Source organism: Hemicordylus capensis, chromosome 1 (assembly GCF_027244095.1).
Source record: "Hemicordylus capensis ecotype Gifberg chromosome 1, rHemCap1.1.pri, whole genome shotgun sequence".
NCBI classification, from domain to species: Eukaryota; Metazoa; Chordata; class Lepidosauria; order Squamata; family Cordylidae; genus Hemicordylus; species Hemicordylus capensis.
In genome coordinates, this window is record NC_069657.1 from 172,047,361 (window position 1) to 172,068,012 (window position 20,652).

General features: G+C 48.7%; 1 protein-coding gene across 1 annotated transcript; it reads left to right on the forward strand.

Annotated features, from left to right (window-relative positions):
* Positions 1-13,395: 13,395 nt before the first annotated feature.
* LOC128329800 (uncharacterized) lies at positions 13,396-18,840 on the forward strand. The gene is made up of 2 exons (XM_053261524.1): positions 13,396-14,216; positions 17,761-18,840. The coding sequence occupies exons 1-2, from the start codon at positions 13,772-13,774 to the stop codon at positions 18,390-18,392; spliced, it is 1,077 nt and encodes a 358-aa protein (XP_053117499.1). The 5' UTR covers positions 13,396-13,771; the 3' UTR covers positions 18,393-18,840.
* The last annotated feature ends 1,812 nt before the right edge of the window (positions 18,841-20,652 follow it).

Genomic DNA, 20,652 nt, shown 5'->3' on the forward strand with positions numbered 1-20,652 from the left:
TTGTCCCAATGTGCATCACTTTGCTAACAATGAACCGCATTTGCCATTTTGTTGCCCACTCCCCCAGTTTGGAGAGATCCTTTTGGAGCTCCTCACAATCCGTTTTGGATTTCACTACCCAGAAGAGTTTGGTATTATCTGCAAATCTGGCCACCTTGCTGCTTACCACTGCTTCTAGATCATTTATGAATAAATTAATTACCGGTCCCAGTACAGATCCCTGGGGGACCCCACTTCTTACTTCCCTCCATTGTGAAAACTCTCCATTTATACCTACCCTCTGTTTCCTGTTGTTCAACCAGTTAGCAATCCACACATATACTTGTCCCCTTATCCCATGACTGCTAAGTTTCCTCAGGAGTCTTTGATGAGGAACTTTGTTAAAAGCTTTTTGGAAGTCCAGGTATACTATGTCAACTGGATCACCTTGATCCACACACTTGTTGACACTCAAAAAACTCCAAAAGTGAGTTTGAGGCAAGATTTACCTTTGCGGAAGCCATGCTGGCTCACTCCCAGCAGGGCCTGTTCTTCTAGGTGCTTTACAAATTTATCCTTGAGGATGCTTTCCATCAATTTGCCTGGAACGGACGTTAGGCTAACCGGCCTGTAATTTCCCGGATCGCCTCTGGATCCCTTTTTGAAAATCAGTGTTACATTTGCTACTCTCCAGTCCTCTGGTACAGAGCCCGATTTCAGGGATAAGTTATATATTTTAGCAAGGAGGTCGGCAATTTCACATTGGAGTTCTTTGAGGACTCTTGGATGGATGCCATCCGGCCCTGGTGATTTGTTAGTTTTCAGTTTTTCCAGACAGTTAAGAACATCATCACTTGTCACTTCTATCTGACTCAGCTCTCTAGCCTCCATCCCTAAAAAGCCTGATTCAGGAACAGGTATATACTCAGTATCCTCTGCCGTGAAGACAGACTCAAAGAACTCATCCAGCTTCTCTGCAACCTCCATATCCTCCTTAATAATCCCTTTCACTCCCTCATTGTCTAATGGTCCAACCACCTCCCTGGCAGATTTCCTGCTTCTGATGTATTTAAAGAAGTTTTTGTTATTCCCCTTGATGCTTTTAGCTAAATGTTCCTCAAACTCTCTTTTTGCCTCCCTTATTGTCACCTTGCATTTCTTTTACAGAGTTTGTGTTCCTTTCTGTTCTCTTCATTGGGACAGGCCTTCCAATTTTGGAAACAAGTCTTCTTCCTTGATGGTACCCGTTAGCCATGCTGGCATCCTCCTGGACTTAGTGGTACCTTTCCTCCTTTTGGGTATACAATCTATACTCTACAGAATCTATAGAATGGCTCTGAAAAAGAGCAAACTGGAAGAATGAACACCTTAAGACATGCAAGCATGTACCGCTAAATATTCAGAATCCCAGAGTGCAATATTGGATTAGCTTCCCATGTTGAAAGGGTGGAAACTCTAAGGTTCTCTGCATGGCCTCTGATGTTCTAACTTAATCCCACCTCCTTCCTCTCTCACAAACCCAAGCAAATCCTTATCAAGTATTTGCAAGAAAATATTCAAGACCCTGTGTTCATGTCTCTAAGGCAGGCATATGTGCTTCAGCTGGAGAATTAGTTTCCTTTAAATTAGACAAGAAGCTATCCAATTCCAGCCAAAACAATGTAATACTAAGCATTAAATCTGTAATGCTTTAATAATCAATTAGCAATGCCTGCTTCCCATTCAGCCAACAGAATCCTTTTGTGGGACCAGGAGGCTTTTCATACATGGCTTTATGTCTCGGTGTATCTGAAGAGCGAATCTGCTTTGCAGCAGATTCACAAGATGTTTACTTCGGGGATTAAATTGACAGTTTACATTGCTGTGGGGTCCTCCTGCACACCCTGTGATCTTTCTCCTATGTGCGTCCCCACCGTTTGTTTCAATTTTTCTTCTTCCAACCAATCACATCCAAGATGGAGATACAAGATGCCTCCCTTCAGTATTACTTTTTTTTAGTTTGACAGCCAGACAGATGTTCACAAAAGTGACAGTCAAAGCAACAGAACTTAACCCCAACCTGCAGTCTCCATTGTTAAGCTTCCAAACATCTGCATATCCAAATACCTGCATATTTAAACTGTGTTGCTATGGTGACCAAACTTTGAAGAAACACATTTTGCTCATGCTTGCTTTTAACTCAGGCATTCCCCCTGCCCCATTCCCTTCTGTACTCCATTGAATTGCATCAATCTGTCACAACCCCTCCCCCTGCCCCCAGAGCTTGCAATTGCAAATCACTCAAAGAAAACACCAGACCGAACTGTCAAACTTCCTTTGCTGACACCTGGGTGGATTTACGGAAATCCACCCAGCAGACATTTTTTTAAAAAAACACGAAAGTGTGAGTAAGCTGAATTGTCAGCAATGGCTCCTCGGCACATCTAGGAAAGGAAAACATCAGGTTTTCTTCAAAAGCCGCTGGAAATACAGGATTTTTAAAAGCTGGACATACTTTGGGCTAAGCCAGAATGCCCAGCCTCATTGGGAGGGGGGGGGAGGGGGACAGAGTCATGTCTGTACTGGTCCATGATACGTTGGGGTAAATATAATTAATATGTGGACTAGCACACTCCAATCCAGAGTGGATTTGAATTAAAAGCCATGTGTGTAAATCCTCCAGGACTAATGGCTCTGAATTGTCCTCTCCTGGAAGTTTTTCACACAGGGCTTTTAAAGCCCTTTAACTCGCATCTCCTCCAGAATGGAGGGGGGTGCATTCACATATCGACCAGATTTACCCCCAGGTCCCTGTGAGTTATCAGGGAGCAGTTTCTCACTGTGCATTAGAGTGTAGCCTGATTTCTATCCGAGGTTAAAAAATCCACTATTTGTGTTGGTTTGGGGGGTCAGCTTCGAGTTTGCAGTAAAGCCTCCCAGTAAACTCGTGGTAAAGCCCGCTGTGTGTAAAAAGTCCCTGCTGAGGATATTCCCCAATGGTTGGAGAAGTAGCTTTGTAGTGTGCTTGTGGGCAGCCCTCCTGTGGTGGTGGCAGGCTCTCAATCCTGGTGGCAGACTCCTCCAGTGGCAATGATGGCAGAGACATGGCGGAGCGGCCTCCTTGTCCCCAGCAATGGAGGCATACTCCTACCACATGCACTCCAGTTGGCTCTGACCCCGAGGCAGCTGGGAATGAAAAGCACATGAACACATGCCCTTGTTCCCACCCTCCTCGGGACAATCAGAACCCCGAGCAGCTGGGAAGCAGCAGCAGGCTACAAGAGTACTGCATGCCACTGGGGATGGGCAGCGTGGTGTGCCACTGTGTGCTTGGCTGGTGAGCTGGCCAAAGGGAGGAGAAGAGAGGTGGGAGGAGTGAGCAAGGTGGCCCCAGAGGCAGGGAAAGGTGGCCCCAGAGGCAGAGGGTGCGTGCTCTTCAGACCCTTCCACCCTATTGTAGTTCTGCCCCTGAGTTTGAGTGAAGTATACATTAACCTTTCCCCAGGGCCAGTTTTTGTCACTCTAGAAAGTATGGGGGAGTTGTGGAGTGTGCTGCCCGCCTATTTTTCCTGCTAGACGACAGGAAGTTTTCCTACCCTGCCTTCTCCTTAGCCCCTTAATTAATCCACACATTAATATCCCACTTTGAAAATGTAGGAAGTGATGCTCTACTTTGGCTACTGCAGGTATGGTCTGAGTGCTTAGAAAGTTAGTTTGACAGCATGTGCTGCTCAGCATCTCAAACAACACTCTTCTCTATGAAATACTGAGCATCTTCTGTACCATTTGTCTTACCAACTTGACCCTGAAGAATGCCAGTGTATGCATTTCAAACACAGAAAATGCTGTTTCTTTGGCTTTTCATTTTCTCCTCAGCTATGAAAATAATTTCCTGGGTACAGTTTGAATGTTTGTGAAGCTCCAATTACGATTGTATTTTCTGCCACAAAGCTGCAGTATACTAATGCCTGCACACCTTTAATGCTTTTTAGAAATCAAATATATACATGATCACAATGCTATACTACACACCTCTTCTTCAGCACACAGTGAAACGAAGGGTAGGCTTCTGAAACACATTTCTCTCATAATAATTGTAATTTTCATGTGATTACATGACCAGATACATCTGCCATCTGGCTAGGCATGTAAAATAGCTTGCCAAAGCTTCCGGTATCCAAATTTCCATATTACATCAGCTCAGTTGCTAACCAAGAATGAGAGACAAGTTGGGTGTGATAAACCATTTTTATGTTAAATGAATGCACCAAATGCACTCTGTGCATTAGCTATTGTCCAGCTGTGTGGTACCACATAAACAAGCATTTTCACAGTTAATTGGCTAGAAGTCCTCATCAGCCCTGACATCACAAAGGGCCTGAGCAGGGAAAGATGTCACTGTTTTTCTAGCTGCTACTGTCACAGAAAGGTTGGACAGCCTTGGATAGGCAGCTGAGCACTAGAGGGGAGTAGGGAGTCTTCTATGGTCCTGAAGAAATTAAACCCTATAACTGCTGCTCAGAGGTGCTCCTAGGTAAATTTGGAGCCAGGACCTAAAGCCCTTTTTGCCACCCCCACCACCGCAAGATAAGCATCATCCCCCTACACACACACACACACACACACACACACACACACACACACACACACCCCATATTTTTAACATGTGGGTTCTTGAGGTCCCAAACAGCAACTGAGCTCACAAGAACATAAGGATGCTAATGCACATTTATGCAAATGCAGAAACATTTCAACATGTAACTTAACATATTCCCAGCCCACATATTTCTTTCCCCACTCCCCCTCTGTCTCTAAAGGATCAAATATTTAAGTGACAGAATTTGCAATACTGTAAAGATGTAAAACAAGACTCTGTATGCAGACATGCCTTAGCAGAAATTGTAAGCAAACTGTCAGTTAACATGACTCAAGACACCAACCCACAGTATAATGAGAACTCAGTTGACTCAGTGGTTCTCGCTCACATGGTGGTGTGGGCTGGGTGGGTGGGTGTAGTTGGCAACGGCAACTGGCAACCCCTACCCAGCAAGGGAGGCATGTGCTGGCCTGGCTGGCTGGCTCATTGCTGCAGTGGTGGGGCTGCTGGTTCAGCCGCTGCATTGATACCTCTCCCTTCACTCGGTTAGTCACCGCCACAGAGCCTCCAAGTGAGATGGGCGAAGTAGGGAGTCAGTGATTCTGTGGCTGCCTACCTCTCACCTCCTGCCAGGCTGCAGGGAACACTCGTCCCAGCCAGACACCGTAACTGGAGCCCAGCAGAGCCTGCTCCTCCTGGCACTCATGTGACATGTGTGCATGTAAGTCACATGGTGCTCGCTCGGCTCACACTGTGCAGGTGCATTGCTGGCCTGGCAGGGAAGCTACCTGGGCTGCTCCCACCTAGTCAGGCCTGGGCTCACACTGTGTCACAGCTGCCACCATGGAGGGAGGGGGCTGTGGGCTGGCTGCACTTGGCCAGATCGTGCAGGCTATGAGGGGGCTGCGAGCTGGCTGCAGCTCACCCTCAGCACAGTCACACACTTGGCTGTCTGGCACACCACAGACCAGCAGCGGGCTGGCGGCACAGCGACCCTTGGCTCCCAGGACATTCTGAAGAGAATTTGGAGGGCCCCAGGGGGGGTGTCGGTCCGGACTTCCACCTGGGAGTCCGAGGGAAGGGTGCCCCCCTTGCAGCTTATAAGTCATAAGCTTGCAAATGACACTTTGTGGATAGATACCGGTTGAGTGGTTTTAGAAATGTTAGTGAAAACAGCAGGCAATACCAGCGGCTTATAAAATAAAATACCTCAATAGTAGAGGGACATTTTTTTAATGTCCTCAGGGTCCCTTTAAAAGTAAGAGTTGTTTTTTTCTTCCTATAAATGCATTCTGGCCACCAGTCCATAGGTCCTTTAGAGCAATTAAAATGTAACCATACTGAAGGAATCAGAAAAGGGGGTGGGGGGAGCTGGAGATAGAAACGTATTAATCTCAGTAATGGTCGAAAAACTCTTTTCAGCTCCTACAGGGACATTGATAAAAGCTTTAAAACTAATTACTTTAATTTGCTTTCCCATATAGAGGTATTTGTTCTTTGGATCATTACTGGATGAAAAGTAAGTGCGAACTCAGTTGTTGTTGCTTTCAGTCAGGCGCAGTTTTGATTCAGTGAAGCAAAATTGTATTTCATATCAACTGTGCTTAGTTTAATTCCTATAAGTGTCATGGAAAGCTAGGTTTCTCAGAATATATTGCAGCTGGAGTATTATCAAATGATCACTACGAAGGCAGTTTTAAGGATCCTTGGCTGCATGAAACTACCTTAGGCATATGAAACTTCCATTAAAGCTATCGCTGTCCATTTTAGCCCAGTCCTGAGATTTGACTGCAATTGTTTAAAAACCTTTATCACAGGGGTGATACTATTGGCACAATGCTAGTACCTCTTCAGAAAGCATATAATCACAATGGGGTTGCCAAGGTTTGAGACTAGTTTAAATTAGAATCGAGTGTGCTAAGTCTATATTTCAGTCTGCAAATACCTCTTTTTCCATGATCAGCATATTGAGCCCTCTGTATACAACTGTATGTGCATTGCTCTTTTCAGACCTAACAATGACAAACATGAGGGTGGAGCTTGCCACTGCAATGCTACACTTCCCCCTTCCACCATGTGAATTTATTGAGCACAAGTGAATTTTAGCCCGTTGAAAAACGGGCGCTAGTAATGGCTTCGGCCCCCGCCGCCTCGGACGCCGCCACCGAACTGCCCTCCCAGCTGCCCGATCCCACCATTCCTGTCCCCCCCATATTACTAAGGGCCAAATTAGCCCTAAAAAATGCCGCCGCGGAACTGCCCTCCCAGCTGCCCGATCCCACCATTTCTACATGAGAGAGGAGCTCGCTAGCAGAGCTCCTCTCTCTGCAAAGGCTCTTCTCAAACTGGCGCTTTGAGCGGAAAGGGCGTCCTTTCCGCTCAAAGCGCCAGTCTGAGAAGAGCCTTTGCAGCGAGAGGAGCTCTGCTAGCGAGCTCCTCTCTCCTGTAGAAATGGTGGGATCGGGCAGCTGGGAGGGCAGTTCCGCGGCGGCATTTTTTAGGGCCAATTTGGCCCTTAGTAATATGAGGGGGACGGGAATGGTGGGATCGGGCTAGGGCCCCAAGGATTCCCCCCCGCCCGGCTTTACCGGCTCCGCCACCACCTTGGCCGGCTTCCCCGCCGCCTCTTCCCCCGCCGCCTCTCTCCTTTGTTTGCGGCGGCCACTTCTGGGCTGCTGTTTCCCACGCCGCTTCTTTTTTCCCCACGGCGGCCGCTTCTGGCCCCGCCGTTTCCCTCGCCGCCTCTTCCTGGATTCTTCTGGGTGGCCGCTTCTGGCCGCCCAAGATGTCCGCCGGGTGCCGGCGGTCGTGTCTCCCTTGCTCCGTTCTGGGCATGTGCTTCGCACATGCCCAGAACAGGCCAGGGAGGCACGGACACACGCTTGGTGTCCGTCCACGGACGGACACCAAGGGTTTTATTATAGAGGATGCTAAGATTGTCTGAGAAGGACTTCAAACTGCAAGTCTAGTCATCCAGTCTTGAGTCATCACATGATGAGAAACCAAGTGAAGTACATGGATGGGCAAAATATCTCTCTCTCATATAAAATACATGCATCATCCCAACTTTGTAATTCCACCTGCTTTTTTGATAACTTCGTAGTGAGCCATGACCCTAAATTTGTAGGGATGTGCGAATCGGTTTGAATTCGAACCAAGGTGGTTCAAAGGTTCAAATTCGAACCAGACCAGCCATCAGGTTCGAATTCGGACCAAACAGGGGGTGGTACGATTCGATCCGGTTTGAACTGGTTTGAACTAGTTCGAACCTCCAAAAGTGGGTGGGGTGGTAGCTGGCACGTATGGGTACCAACCACCCAAACCCCAAAGCAATCAGACACTCGTACGATTTTTTAATGAATTTTTGAATTTTATTTTTATTTTTTCTCATAGGGTATAATGGGACTCGAACCAGCCCATTATTCCCTATTGTGGAGCACCTATGGGTGCCAACAACCACCCAAACCCTGAAGCAATAGGACACTCCTATGAATTTTTATGAATATTTGAAATATTTTCAATTATTTTTCTCATAGAGTATAATGGGACCTGAACCAGCCCATATCCCCTATTGTGGAGCACCTAGGGGCACAAAAGTGGGGATGGTGGTAGACAGACAGGGGTGACTATCACTCAAAAAACCCCAAGGCAATCGGACACTCCTCTGATTATTGGCAAATTTTAAAAGTATTTTTGAATTCCTCATAGGGAATAATGAGGATTGCAGCAAATGTATAGCTTCACGTCGGGAGGAAAGGGGTGTCATAGAGCAGAGTGTGGTGGGTGGTAATGCCCAAGGGGGGACAGGAAGCTATCCAAATTATTTGAAAGGAATTGGGCAAAAGGCTGATTTTTAAGTGATTTTTGAAGTTTATGCATCTTTAAGGTTTTTCTCCATAAAGAAGCATGTAGATGTCAGCAAAAGTCTAGCTTCATGTCGGGGGCAAAGGGGTGGCCTAGAGCAGAGTGTGGAGGGTGGTAGTGCCAAAGGGGGGCCAAGAAGCTATCAGAATTATTTGAAAAGAATTGGGCAAAGGGATGATTTTTGAAGTTTATGTGTCTTTAAGTTTCGCGTTGAGAGCAGATTCATGGTTTGTCATTGGAAATCTTATATGCTACCAAAGAATCTACACTCAGAACACTTCAGAAACAACAAAACCCAGTACCCCATGGGTTAGCAACCCATGGGGGTGGTTGGAACCCTCTCTCTGGGCCACCCCAGCACCCCCCAAGTGCAGTTATGGGGCTGCTAAAACCTCCATTCTTCCCTATGGAGAAAAACCTTAAAGCCACTTGTGGAGTGCTGGGGTGGCCCAGAGTGAGTGGTGGTCTAGTGCACAGAGGGTGCCAACCACCCCCATAGGTTTCTAACCCATGGGGTACTGGGTTTTGTTGTTTCTTAGGTGTTCTGAGTGTAGATTCTTTGGTAGCATATGAGATTTTCAATAACAAACCATGAATCCACTCTCATCTGCTAACCTTAAAGACACATAAACTTTAAAAATTACTTAAAAATCAGCCCTTTGCCCAATTCCTTTCAAATAATTCTGATTGCTTCCTGGCCCCCCTTGGGAACTACCACCCTCCACACTCTGCTCTAGGCCACCCCTTTGCCCCCGACGTGAAGTTAGACATTTGCTGACACCTACATGCTTCTTTATGGAGAAAAACCTTAAAGACACGTAAACTTCAAAAATCACTTAAAAATCAGCCTTTTGCCCAATTCCTTTCAAATAATTCGGATAGCTTCCTTGAACACCTTGGGAACTACCACCCACCACACTCTGCTCTATGACACCCCTCCCCCCGCCCCCGACGTGAAGCTATACATTTGCTGCAATCCTCATTATTCCCTATGAGGAATTCAAAAATACTTTAAAAATTTGCCAATAATCAGAGGAGTGTCCGATTGCCTTGGGGTTTTTTGAGTGGTAGTCACCCCTGTCTGTCTACCACCCACCCCCCACTTTTGTGCCCCTAGGTGCTCCACAATAGGGGATATGGGCTGGTTCAGGTCCCATTATACTCTATGAGAAAAATAATTGAAAATATTTCAAATATTCATAAAAAATCGTAGGAGTGTCCTATTTCTTTGGGGTTTGGGTGGTTGTTGGCACCCATAGGTGCTCCACAATAGGGAATAATGGGCTGGTTTGAGTCCCATTATACCCTATGAGAAAAAATAAAAATAAAATTCAAAAATTCATTAAAAATCGTATGAGTGTCTGATTGCTTTGGGGTTTGGGTGGTAGGTACCCCTGGGTACCTACCCATTTTTGGATGTCCTAACTGGACCAAACCAGTTTGAACTGGTTCAAAATGGTTCAAATTCAAACTGAACCAGGGGGAGGTTCGAGCAAAACCAAAATTGAACCACCCCTCCTGGTTTGCACCTGGTTCGAATTTGAACCAAACTGGGCAAACCGGTTTTGTGCACATCCCTATTCATTTGGAGGTTTGTTTATTATTTAGTTAGTTAGTTTACGTACCACCTCACTCTGGAGGCTCCAGGCAGTTCACAAAAACAAAACAAAACAAGTACAGCTCTTAAAACAAGCATTACAAATCTAACACATTCAAAAATTACAGCAATTGAAAATCTAAACAATTAAAATTTTAAAACTCAGAAATTACTAAAAGCCTGGATTAAAAAATGTGCTTTGAGGGCTCTTTTGAAGGCTAGTAAATAAGTTAATCCACGAATGTCTATGGGAGCGCATTCCACAGCCTAGGAGCGACTACAGAGAAGGTCCGCTCCCAAATCATCGCCAGACAAGCTGGCGGTATATGGAGACGGATCTCCCTCGATGATCTTAATTTGGAGTGGGGATCATGCAAAAGAAGGCATTCTCTCAGGTAACCTAGTCCTAAGTCTGGGCTTTAAAAGTAATTACTGGTGCTTTGTAATTTGCCTGGAAACCTATTGGCAGCCAATGCAACTGCTTTGAAACAGGTGTAATATGGTCTCTCCGAGACACCCTGGAGACCAGTCTAGCCGCTGCATTTTGAACCAACTGAAGTTTCCTAATCACATACAAAGGCAGCTCCATGTAGAGTGCATTGCTGTAGCCAAGCCTAGAGGTTATCATCAATCATCATCATCATCATCATCATCATCATCATCATCATATACATTTTCTATCCCACCCTTCCTCCAAGGAGCCAGGAGCAGTGTACTACATACCTAAGTTTATCCTCACAGCAACCCTGTGAAGTAGGTTAGGCTGAGAGAGAAGTGACTGGCCCAGAGTCACCCAGCAAGTATCATGGCTGAATGGGGATTTGATCTCAGGTCTCCCCGGTCCTAGTCCAGCACTCTAAACACTATACCACGCTGGAGAATGCACCACAGTTCTGAGATAATTATCCTCAAGGAATGGACACAGCTGTCATATCAACTGAAGTTGATAGAAAGAATTCCTGGCCATAGCCTCAACCTGAGAAACAGTGTGAGGCCTGCGTCCAGAAGGACTCCCAAGCTATGTACCTGTCTCTTCAGGTAGAGTGCAAGCCCATCCAGAACAGAGAAGATCTATCACGTCTCTCGAAGTATGACCCCTCATCATGAGTACCTCCATCTTGCTTGGATTCGGTTTCAATTTATTATCCCTCATTCATTCCTTTACTGCCTGTAGGCATGCATTTGGGGGGCTATGCCATTTCCTGATTATGATGTCATGGAGAAATAGATTTGGGTGTCATCAGCATATCAATAACACCCCGCTCCAAATCTCCTGATGATCTCACCCAGTAGTTTCAAGTAGATGTTAAAAAGCATCGGAGACAGGATGGAGCACTGAGGGACACCTTATAATAGCTCTCATTTCAGAGAGCAACTATCTCCAAGCAACACCATCTGAAATCCACCAGAGAGATTGGAATGGAACTACTGCAATGTCACCTCTGCCTCTGAGTACCAGTTGCAGGGGAGTAATGGCAGGAGAGAGGGCACACCCTCAACTCCTGTCTGTGGCTTCCAGCGGCATCTGGTGGGCCACTGTGCGAAACAGGATTCTGGATGGGCCTTGGGTCTGCTCCATCAGGGCTGTTCTTATGTTCACCTATTCCCAAATCCTCCCAGCGATTCAAAAGGATACCATGGTCGATAGTATCGAAAGCCGCAGAATGGTCCAAAAGAACCAATAGAGTCACACTCCCTTTGTCCATTCCTTGGTAGAGATCATCCATCAGACTGACCAAAGCTGTCTCCGCCCCATAGCCAGTTTGAAATGGATTTAGATCAGGGCTGCTCAACGTCGGCCCTCCTGCAGATGTTGGCCTAGAACTCCCATAATCCCTGGCTATTGGCTACTGTGCCTGGGGATTATAGGAGTTGTAGTCCAAAAACAGCTGAGGGGCCAAAGTTGAGCAGGCCTGATCTAGTTAATCAGTATCATCCAAAACTGCCTGGAGATGATCAGCCAGCCTCTTCTCAATTACCTTGCCCACCCAAGGGAGGTTGGGGACTGGCCAATAATTATCCATCACTGGAGGTTCTAAGGTAGGCTTCCTAAGCAAAGGTCTCACAATTGCCTCCTTCAAACATGGAGGCATCCTGCCCTCCCTCAGTGAGGCATTTATGATGGCAACTAGGATATCTCTAACAACCTCCCTGCTAGATGTTATAAGCCACATTGGTCATGGATTCAAAGGACAAGTGGTTGGACAAACACCTCCAAGGAGCTTGTCCACATTCTCAGGAATCACGAATTGAAACTGATCCATTCTAAGTGAACCATATGAGATACTGGACACCTCTGCAGTTGCCATAACCATGGAGTCTAAGTCAGCTCAAATGCAAGAAATTGTATCTGCAAAAAGGTTGTTAAAAGCATCACAGTGGGATAATGAAGGTTGTTGATGTATAGTTGTTGATGTAACTGTCCTAACAGTGAAAAGATGAGCACAAAGAGGAATAGACTTGGCAGACTATGAGCCGGCAGTGCATGCTAATTTGCCTTCCTACTCTATAATACCATATAATACTGCCTTCCTGGGTGTTGGCAGATGAAGAGGATAATATAAATATAATTCTAATAATACAATCAGAGTGAAATTCCTAGCCCAGGCAATGTAATCAGAGAAGAGACAATAAGTGATATTTCCCCTAGAGACAGCAGAATGCAGTGCCACCTACAGAATTAAAATCCTGATTGGCATTTTATATATTAAAGGCTAGTTTCAGGTTCTTAAAACTGATCCTAAATGTTTATACTTTGGAGAAGATAGTTTTTGCCATGGAGCAAAAATCAGAGTTCACTAGCTATAAAATCTGTGGCAACATATAGTATACTCTGGAATGCCACCAAAATAATATACATTTATCAATACCTGTACCTTTCTGTGTGTGTATGTGTGTGTGTGTGAGCGTGCGCGTATGCTTTGGCACACATGTGTGCTCACAGACACATACTCAAGATGGGGAGAATCCCCCTCCCCTTGCCTCGTGCAAGTGGGAGGGTGTTTGTCCCAGCCCGGGACTCACGAGCCCAAGAAGAAGCCTGATTGGTTGGCTGGCTCGTGGTGGGCGGGGCTTGCTGAGAGGCCGAGCGTTTCCCCGCTCTGGCCTCTCAGTCGGCTGTTTGTTTCCGATTAGGAAGGAGCTCAGTCTGGGAGCTCCTTCCTCGAAGGCCTTAGTTGGGGGGGTGCGCCCGACAAGCGGGCGAGGCGGCATTCGGCGGCGTTCCGTCGAGGGGGCCATAGTGTCAGCGGTGGCCCCGCTGGTAGGGGGGTACTCCCGGGACTGCTCCCGGCTGGGTTGCAGCTGCAGCAGCAGCGTCTTTGGGCCTCTTCAGCGCGGCGTCGGCACTCGGCTTCCTGGGCGTGGTTCTTCTGGGCGTTTGCCCTTTTGGTTTGTGGGGTATTTGGGGGGTTTCCATCAGCCTGGGTGGCTGGGCAGCGGCCCCTTTTCCGTTCCCTGGAGCACTACTTTTGATGCCAACATTCTTTTATTTGTTTGGTGGGTAGCAGGTGGGTGTTTGTGCTCATCGGTGCCCTGGTGGGCCTGGCCTGGTTGAGAGTCAAAAGGCCTTTTCAAGCCTTCTCCTTGGGTGGGGGGCTCTGGTGCTTTCCTGGATAGGATTGAGTATTGTTTTTGATTCAGGACAAGGGCTTGGCTTTTGTTCTATATCCTTGCTACCTTCATTCTGTGTGTGGTTGGCGCTTTTTTTTTTTTTTTCTCCAACCCCTTTTGGAATCCCACTATTTGGAGGCAGTATGCCGGGGAAGGCCAAGGGCAAGAAAGGGGGGCGCCCTGTTAAGCAGCCCAAGAGGCCTGCTCCCCCGCAGTCCTCCTCGGAGGAGGAGGATGAGGAGATGACTCTGATACGGGGGTTAATTAATAGGATGGAAGCTTTAGAGAAAGCAAAAGCAGCCCCCTCCGACAAAGGTGCGGGTCCTTCAGGTGTGGGGGGGGTGCCTCCTCCTAAGGTCCCTCGGAGGACCAGGGGTTCTGTGAAAAGCCAGCTGCTAACTTCTCTCTCTAGTAGGCTGGCTGCGCTGGAAGAAGGGCTGAACCCTGCTGGACCGGGCCCTTCTGCTCCTGCGTTACCGCTTCCTGAACCTGAGTCTCCAGTTCCGGAGTCGCCTTCACCATTGCTACCTCCGCCTGCGGCACCAGTTGTTCAGCCTCCAGTGGATACGGCTACTCCTTTGGCCCAGGGTGAGCCTGCAGCACCTACACTGCCCGGCGTCACCGGCCAGTGGCTTTGTCCCTGGCCGATGCCTGCCATGGGTGGATGGGGCCCAGCTTCTTACTGGCCCCCATATACACAACCTTGGGTGGCGGGTTCCCCGCCGGTTTTTCCTGGAGTTATTGCAGGCTTACAAGGCGCTGCGGAGCAGGTCTGGTTGGGCAACCGGCCCTCCAGCGGGTCGCTCCCACTCCCGGGGGTGGCCTCCTCTGCTGGATCTGCCACGGGGGTGCAGGCGGGTTATTATCCGATGGGGATTCTGCCGTCACCTCAGCATGCGCCCTATGGTAGCATGGGCCTCCCGTTAGGGGATCACTTACTCCCTTCTACAAAAGAAAAAATCCTTAAGGGTGAATATGTGGACATTTTTAGCTTGTTGTTCAGGGAACCTGAGGTTAAGCATAAAGAGGGGGAATCTTGTAAGGACCACGAAGCCACCAAGAGAAAGCCGGTCGAAAAGACTTGGAATAATTGGCTTTCTGGCTTCACGATTTATATGGGGGTTATTGTCCAAGCCCAGCCCGCAAGGGGCCCTGCCCTGTTAAAATACATGGATATAATTCACAGGGCGGTCTCCGACTTTGCTGGATCTTCCTGGGTACGGTACGATGAGAGTTTTAGAATGAGGGCTGCCCTTGACCCCACATTGCCCTGGGATGCTCCGTTGCAGGAGTTGTGGCTGGTTACTATGTCTCCAGCCCGGCCCATAGAGGGAGATAGGTCTGACAGTGGGCATTTGCTTTCTAAACCATCGGGGGTTTTGCCCTCAGGGAGTCCTGGGCAACAGTGGGTTCAACCCCACCTTGTTTGCTGGGAGTTTAACTCCAATGGCAAGTGCTCCCGTTCCCCTTGTCGGTTTAAGCATGCCTGCGGGGTCTGTGGGGCGAGGCACCCCAGTTCCTCCTGCCCCAGGGCCAAGTTTGGGGGTTCCGGGGCTAAGTATAGGCAGGGGAGCAGTAAAAAGGGTGGCCCTCCTCCACCCGCTCCGAATAAAGGGTCCTAGCCCTATCAAGGTGAAGGTGCTTGAGCAGCTGTTGCTGGACTATCCTGACCAGTCAGCAGCTTCTTATTTGTTATGTGGCTTCCGGGATGGTTTCAGAATTCCCTCTTCGGCCCGGAGGGGATTAGGCAGTTCTCGCAATCTGAGATCAGTGGTTGGTAAGGAGGAAGTCGTTGTTAGGAAAATTGGTAAGGAGGTGGCTGCGGGCAGGGTGATGGGGCCTTTTGCCAGTCTCCCCTTCCCCAGCCTTAGGGTCTCCCCATTAGGGGTGGTCCCTAAAAAGGTTCCTGGTGAATTTAGGTTGATTCACCACCTTTCTCATCCCAGGGGGTCCTCAGTAAATGATGGCATCCCTGATAGCTTATGCTCTGTACGTTATACCTCATTTGATGAGGCCGTGGAAGTGGTCAGGGGTAGGGGCCCCGGGGCCCTTTTGGCGAAGTGTGATATTGAATCCGCCTTTCGCCTGTTGCCGGTACATCCAAATGACTTCGAGCTGCTGGGCTTTGCATTTGCTGGCCAATTTTATTTTGATAGGGCTTTGCCTATGGGCTGCTCGATTTCCTGCGCAGCATTCGAAACATTCAGCTCCTTTTTGGAGTGGGCAGTTAGGCGCCAGGCGGGTCTTCCCTACACGGCTCATTTTTTAGATGATTTTCTTTTTACAGGCAGGGGGAATTCGAGGGAGTACCACCATTTACTTCGCTTCTTCATGGAGCCAACAGACCGGCTAGGTGTCCCTTTGGCACGGGATAAGACGGAGGGGCCGGTCACGTGCCTCGCCTTTTTGGGGATTGAGTTGGACACTGTTGCCGGTTGCTCCAGGCTGCCTCAGGCCAAGCTGCGGGTTTTATTGGACATGGTTAGGTCCCTTGGTCGCGCCCGTAAGGTCTCCCTTAGGGATCTCCAGGTTGTTTTGGGTCACCTCAATTTTGCCTGCAAAGTGGTGGCTCCGGGCCGGGCCTTTTTGCGCCGGTTATGTGACCTGACTGTGGGCGTTAGGGCTCCCCATCACAGAGTACGAATTACGGAGGGTGCCCGGGCCGACCTGGCTCTTTGGGAAGCATTTCTCACTGATTTTAATGGGGTGTCTTTCTGGCGGGATGTTAGACTTCTGGAAACCGACCTGCAGGTCCACTCTGACGCTGCAGGTGGAATAGGTTTCGGGGTTTATTTCAGGGGACGTTGGTGTTCCGCCAGGTGGCCCGAGGACTGGTTCAGGCAGGGGGTTTCCCAGGACCTGACTTTCCTAGAGCTCTTTCCAATTGTGGTGGCCGTGCATATTTGGTCCGCTGAGTTTGCCAACTCCTCAGTTGTGTTTTGGTGTGACAATCTGGCAGTTGTTCAGATTGTCAATAGTCAGACTTCCCAGTCCCCGAGGGTCATGGTTTTGGTTAGGGCATTGGTATTGCAGTGTCTGCGGGCTAACATCCTTTTCCGGTCCCGCCATGTTCCGGGTATCCGGAATGACATAGCTGACGCTTTGTCTCGTTTTCAGTTAAACAGGTTCAGAGCGTTAGCGCCCGAGGCCGCCCTTCACCCGGAACCCATGCCAGCTTTTCTGTGGGAACTTGGCAGGCGGAGGCACAGCGGGCCATAGCGGCATCTCTGGCGCCTAGCACCAGAGTGAGCTACACAGCCAAGCTTGAGGCTTTCTCTCTTTTTCGAAAGACTGAAGGTTTGGCGGAGGTGTGGCCGGTCCCTGTAGAGCAACTTCAGCAGTTTTTGGTCTTCCTCCGCAGGGCGGGGCGTGCGGTATCCACTTTGGGGGGCTATCTTGCTGCGTTAGCTTTTGAAGCCCAGGTTCGTGGGGTTGGTGATTCCTCCTCCGACCCGCGGGTGCGGCGCATGTTGGAGGGTTGGGCTAGGGGGGAGCCTAGGACTAGGGACCCCAGACGCCCTTTTACTCTGGAGTTGGTGGCTTCAACGCTGGGCCACCTAGTGGGGTGCTGCTCTGGCCCATGGGAGGTGTCGCTGTTTAGGGCTGCACTGTTGGTTGCCTTTTTTGGGGCCTTCCGTCCAGGGGAGTTGCTTCCCCGCAGCGGGTCTTCCCCCAGGGACCGCTGCTTGCAATATTCTGATTTATCGTTCGGTGACGGGGAGGTGCGTTTGCTCCTTCGTCGCTCCAAGACGGATCAGAGGGGCAGAGGCCAGACGGTTCGCCTCGCGGCGGCCGGGAATATCAATGTATGCCCCGTGGTGGCCCTGAGGCAGTACGCTGGGCTGGGCCCCTTTTCGGGGGGATGTCTTTTTACCCACAGCAATCAGACTCCTCTGACGCAGTATCAATTCTTGGCGGTGGTGAGGAAGGCTCTGTTGGCCGCGGGGGTTGCGCTCCAGGGGCTTACTCTACATTCATTTCATATTGGTGCGGCCACCACCGCTACACGTATGGGGCTTCAGGAGGTCGAAGTTCAGAGGATTGGACGTTGGAGGTCCGTGGCGGTCAGGCGTTATGTGCGCTGACAGCGGACAGGTGTGGGCTCTACTGACCTGTTGCTTTCTTTTGGCAGGTGCTGGCGGGGCGGCGGTCCCGGTCCGAGTCCTGATGTGTGGCCATTCGTTGGTCTTCTGGGCTTTCAAGCGGGCCAGCACCACCCGCTGGGGATCCCAGTTGGGTTTAGGAAGCAAGGCTTCAGTTTATTGGTTGGGCATGAGGGGCATGCTCTGGAATCAGTTGCTTCCAGCATTGAGGGAGCATTTAGATAGGTTTCCCATTCCCGACATCCTGGTTCTTCATTTAGGGGAGAATGATTTGGGCCGGCGGCCTGGCCTCGCCATCCTTCAGCAAGCCTCCTCGGATTTGTCTATTTTGCGCAGCTGGATGCCTGGCGTGCGCATAATATGGGTTAATTGGCTCCAGCGCAGGGTGTGGCGGGGTGCTCATTCTTGCCTTAGCTTGGAAAAGGCACGCAGGAAGATTTCAGCCGCAATAGGTAAAGTGGTTTTGGCGGCCGGGGGGTCTGTGGTGCGGCAGCCAGATATAGCTGCTCGCTTTCCCGAGTTATTCCGCCCTGACGGGGTCCACCTGTCTGAGAAAGGTTGTGATTTGTATCTGCATAATATCCGGGAAGTGCTTGCTGAAGGTTTGGAGGGGGTGGGGCAGGAAGGTCAAGCGAGGGCTAACCTTCCTGGGTGGCGGTAACAGTGCGGGCTGTGGGTAAGGAGGTCTAGATTTCGGTGAGCACCCTTGGACATTTTAAGGTGGATTGGTCAATTGCTTCCTTGTGGCCTGTGCGGCACGGGAAGAATTACATTGCCAAGAAACCTGCTTCAGGACTTCACCTACCTTTGGGCTGTGCGGTCCGGGGAGGTAAAGATCTGAAGCTGTCCAGATCCCCTCTTCTAAAAGGGGTGGTTGGCTTTGAAGGAATTGGGCGGGAGCTACCTGCCTCTTTCCTGAGCCAGGGTGTGTCGCCCTTGCAGGCGATGGGTAGGACGTTTTGAATCCTAGCCCACGCCTAGGTGCCCGCACTGTTTTTATGTTGGTGATTAATCACCTTGTTTCCAGTCCGCCACAAATGTTGTTATATTAATAAAGCGTGGCCCGTTTCTCCCATTAAAAAATGTCTCTGTGTCTTCTTGGGCTGGGGTCTGGGTACAAAAGGTTTCTGTATAAACGAGTTTGAGAACTTCTGTTAAAAAGCAGTATACAATGATGAGAAAGGTCTGTGAACTCCCTAGGATGGGCTTTATGTTAGCACAATTCTTATTCAAAGCATGATTTGACTCTAAGCTAAACCCTGATAAGAGAAAAAGGCAACCCTACTGAATAAGTAACTCAGACAAAAGGATAGATTTTGAATATCCACCCAGCAGAAAGATTCAACAACAAACATCCTTGTGTGAAAACGTATGTAAACACTTTATTCAGTAATTGGGGGCACCTCCTTGAGCAACAACAATTGCAACTGTTATGTTTCCTGTAACTGGTGATTGGTCTGTCATCAGTTTGGAGGAATCTTGGCCCATTCTTCTATACAAAACTGTTTAAGCTCTGGGACATTTGAGGGCTTCCTTGAGTGAACAGCTTGCTTCAGGTCTTGCCACAACATTTCAATAGGTCACGACTTTGACTTGGCCACTCCAGAACACGAAATCTCTTCTTCAGGCATTCTGTGGTAGACTTACTTGAATGTTTAGAGTCATTGTCTTGCTGCATGACCCATTTTTGGCTCAGCTCCAGGTCATGGACAGATGGTGGCCTGACACTATCCGCTAGAATTTTCTGCTTTCAATTGTTTCATCAGTGATGGCAAGCCGTCCAGGTCCTGATGCAGCAAAGCAGCCACAAACCATGATGCCTCCATCACCATGTTTATCAGTCGGGCTGAGGTTCTTACTTTGGAAGGCCGTGGACTGGGTCTCACGATCCATGAGACCCAGTTTGGGGCGGTGAGTGGGAAGGGAGCCCTGGGTGGCAGGATCGGCCGCCCACACGATTGCCGGCTCCGAGACGGAGCCGGCGCGGGCTGGGGAGCTCGGGGGCCATGCGGCCCCCGGAAGCCACAGTATGCCCTGCGCGAGCACACAGGGCATACTGGGGAGAACCTTGGAGCTGGGAGGCGGTTTTTTGCCTCTCCTTTGGGGGTCTACTCATGAGAAGGCACGGCGTGAAGCCGTGCCATGGCTACTCATGTCATGATTACAAAAACCAGCTTTGCAGAGCGCTCGCTCTGCAAACCTGGTTTTGGGGCAGGGGTTCTTGAGCGGGTTACCCGCTCCAGAACCACTGGGCTCGCAGGCGAGCCCAGTGGTTCTGACGATCGGGAAAAATCGGGCTAGGCTTTCCTAGCCTGATTTTTCCCGATCATGGGAATAGCCCCAGTGTTTGGTTTTCACTAAACAAAATGTTTGTCTGAAAAATTGTGTCTGAAAAATTCAATTTTTGATTCATCTGCTCAGGGAACATTATTCAAGAAGCCAAGATGCTCCTTGGTGAACCTGAGCTTCTGTAGACTATAGAAAAGGAATACACTAATTTTATCTAAAAATGATGATAGTAGGCAATTCATCATATTTCACACATTTCTCATGAATCAACTTTTAAACTAGTTATCTTCTTTTTAACTTTTAACTTTTGTTTAACTGATTTAAATTATGCAACTTCTAACTTAACTCAAGTTAAGATTTAAGGCTAATAACTATTATCTTTAACTAGGTACGGGCAACCTTACGCACGAGTAGACCTAAACTGACTTTTCCAATGACAGTTCAGACAACCGCTGATTCACCACTGGTGAATTTTAACTAGGTAATATAGTAGTTTGGAAGTCTATTTTTAATTTCATTTTTGCCCTTTCAAATCATGGCTATGTGTGAATTTGCGCAGATCCACAGTATTTTAATGCTGATGTACAGTCTGCACTGTTCTTGCGTCTCATCAGATTTGAGTCAATGTTTGT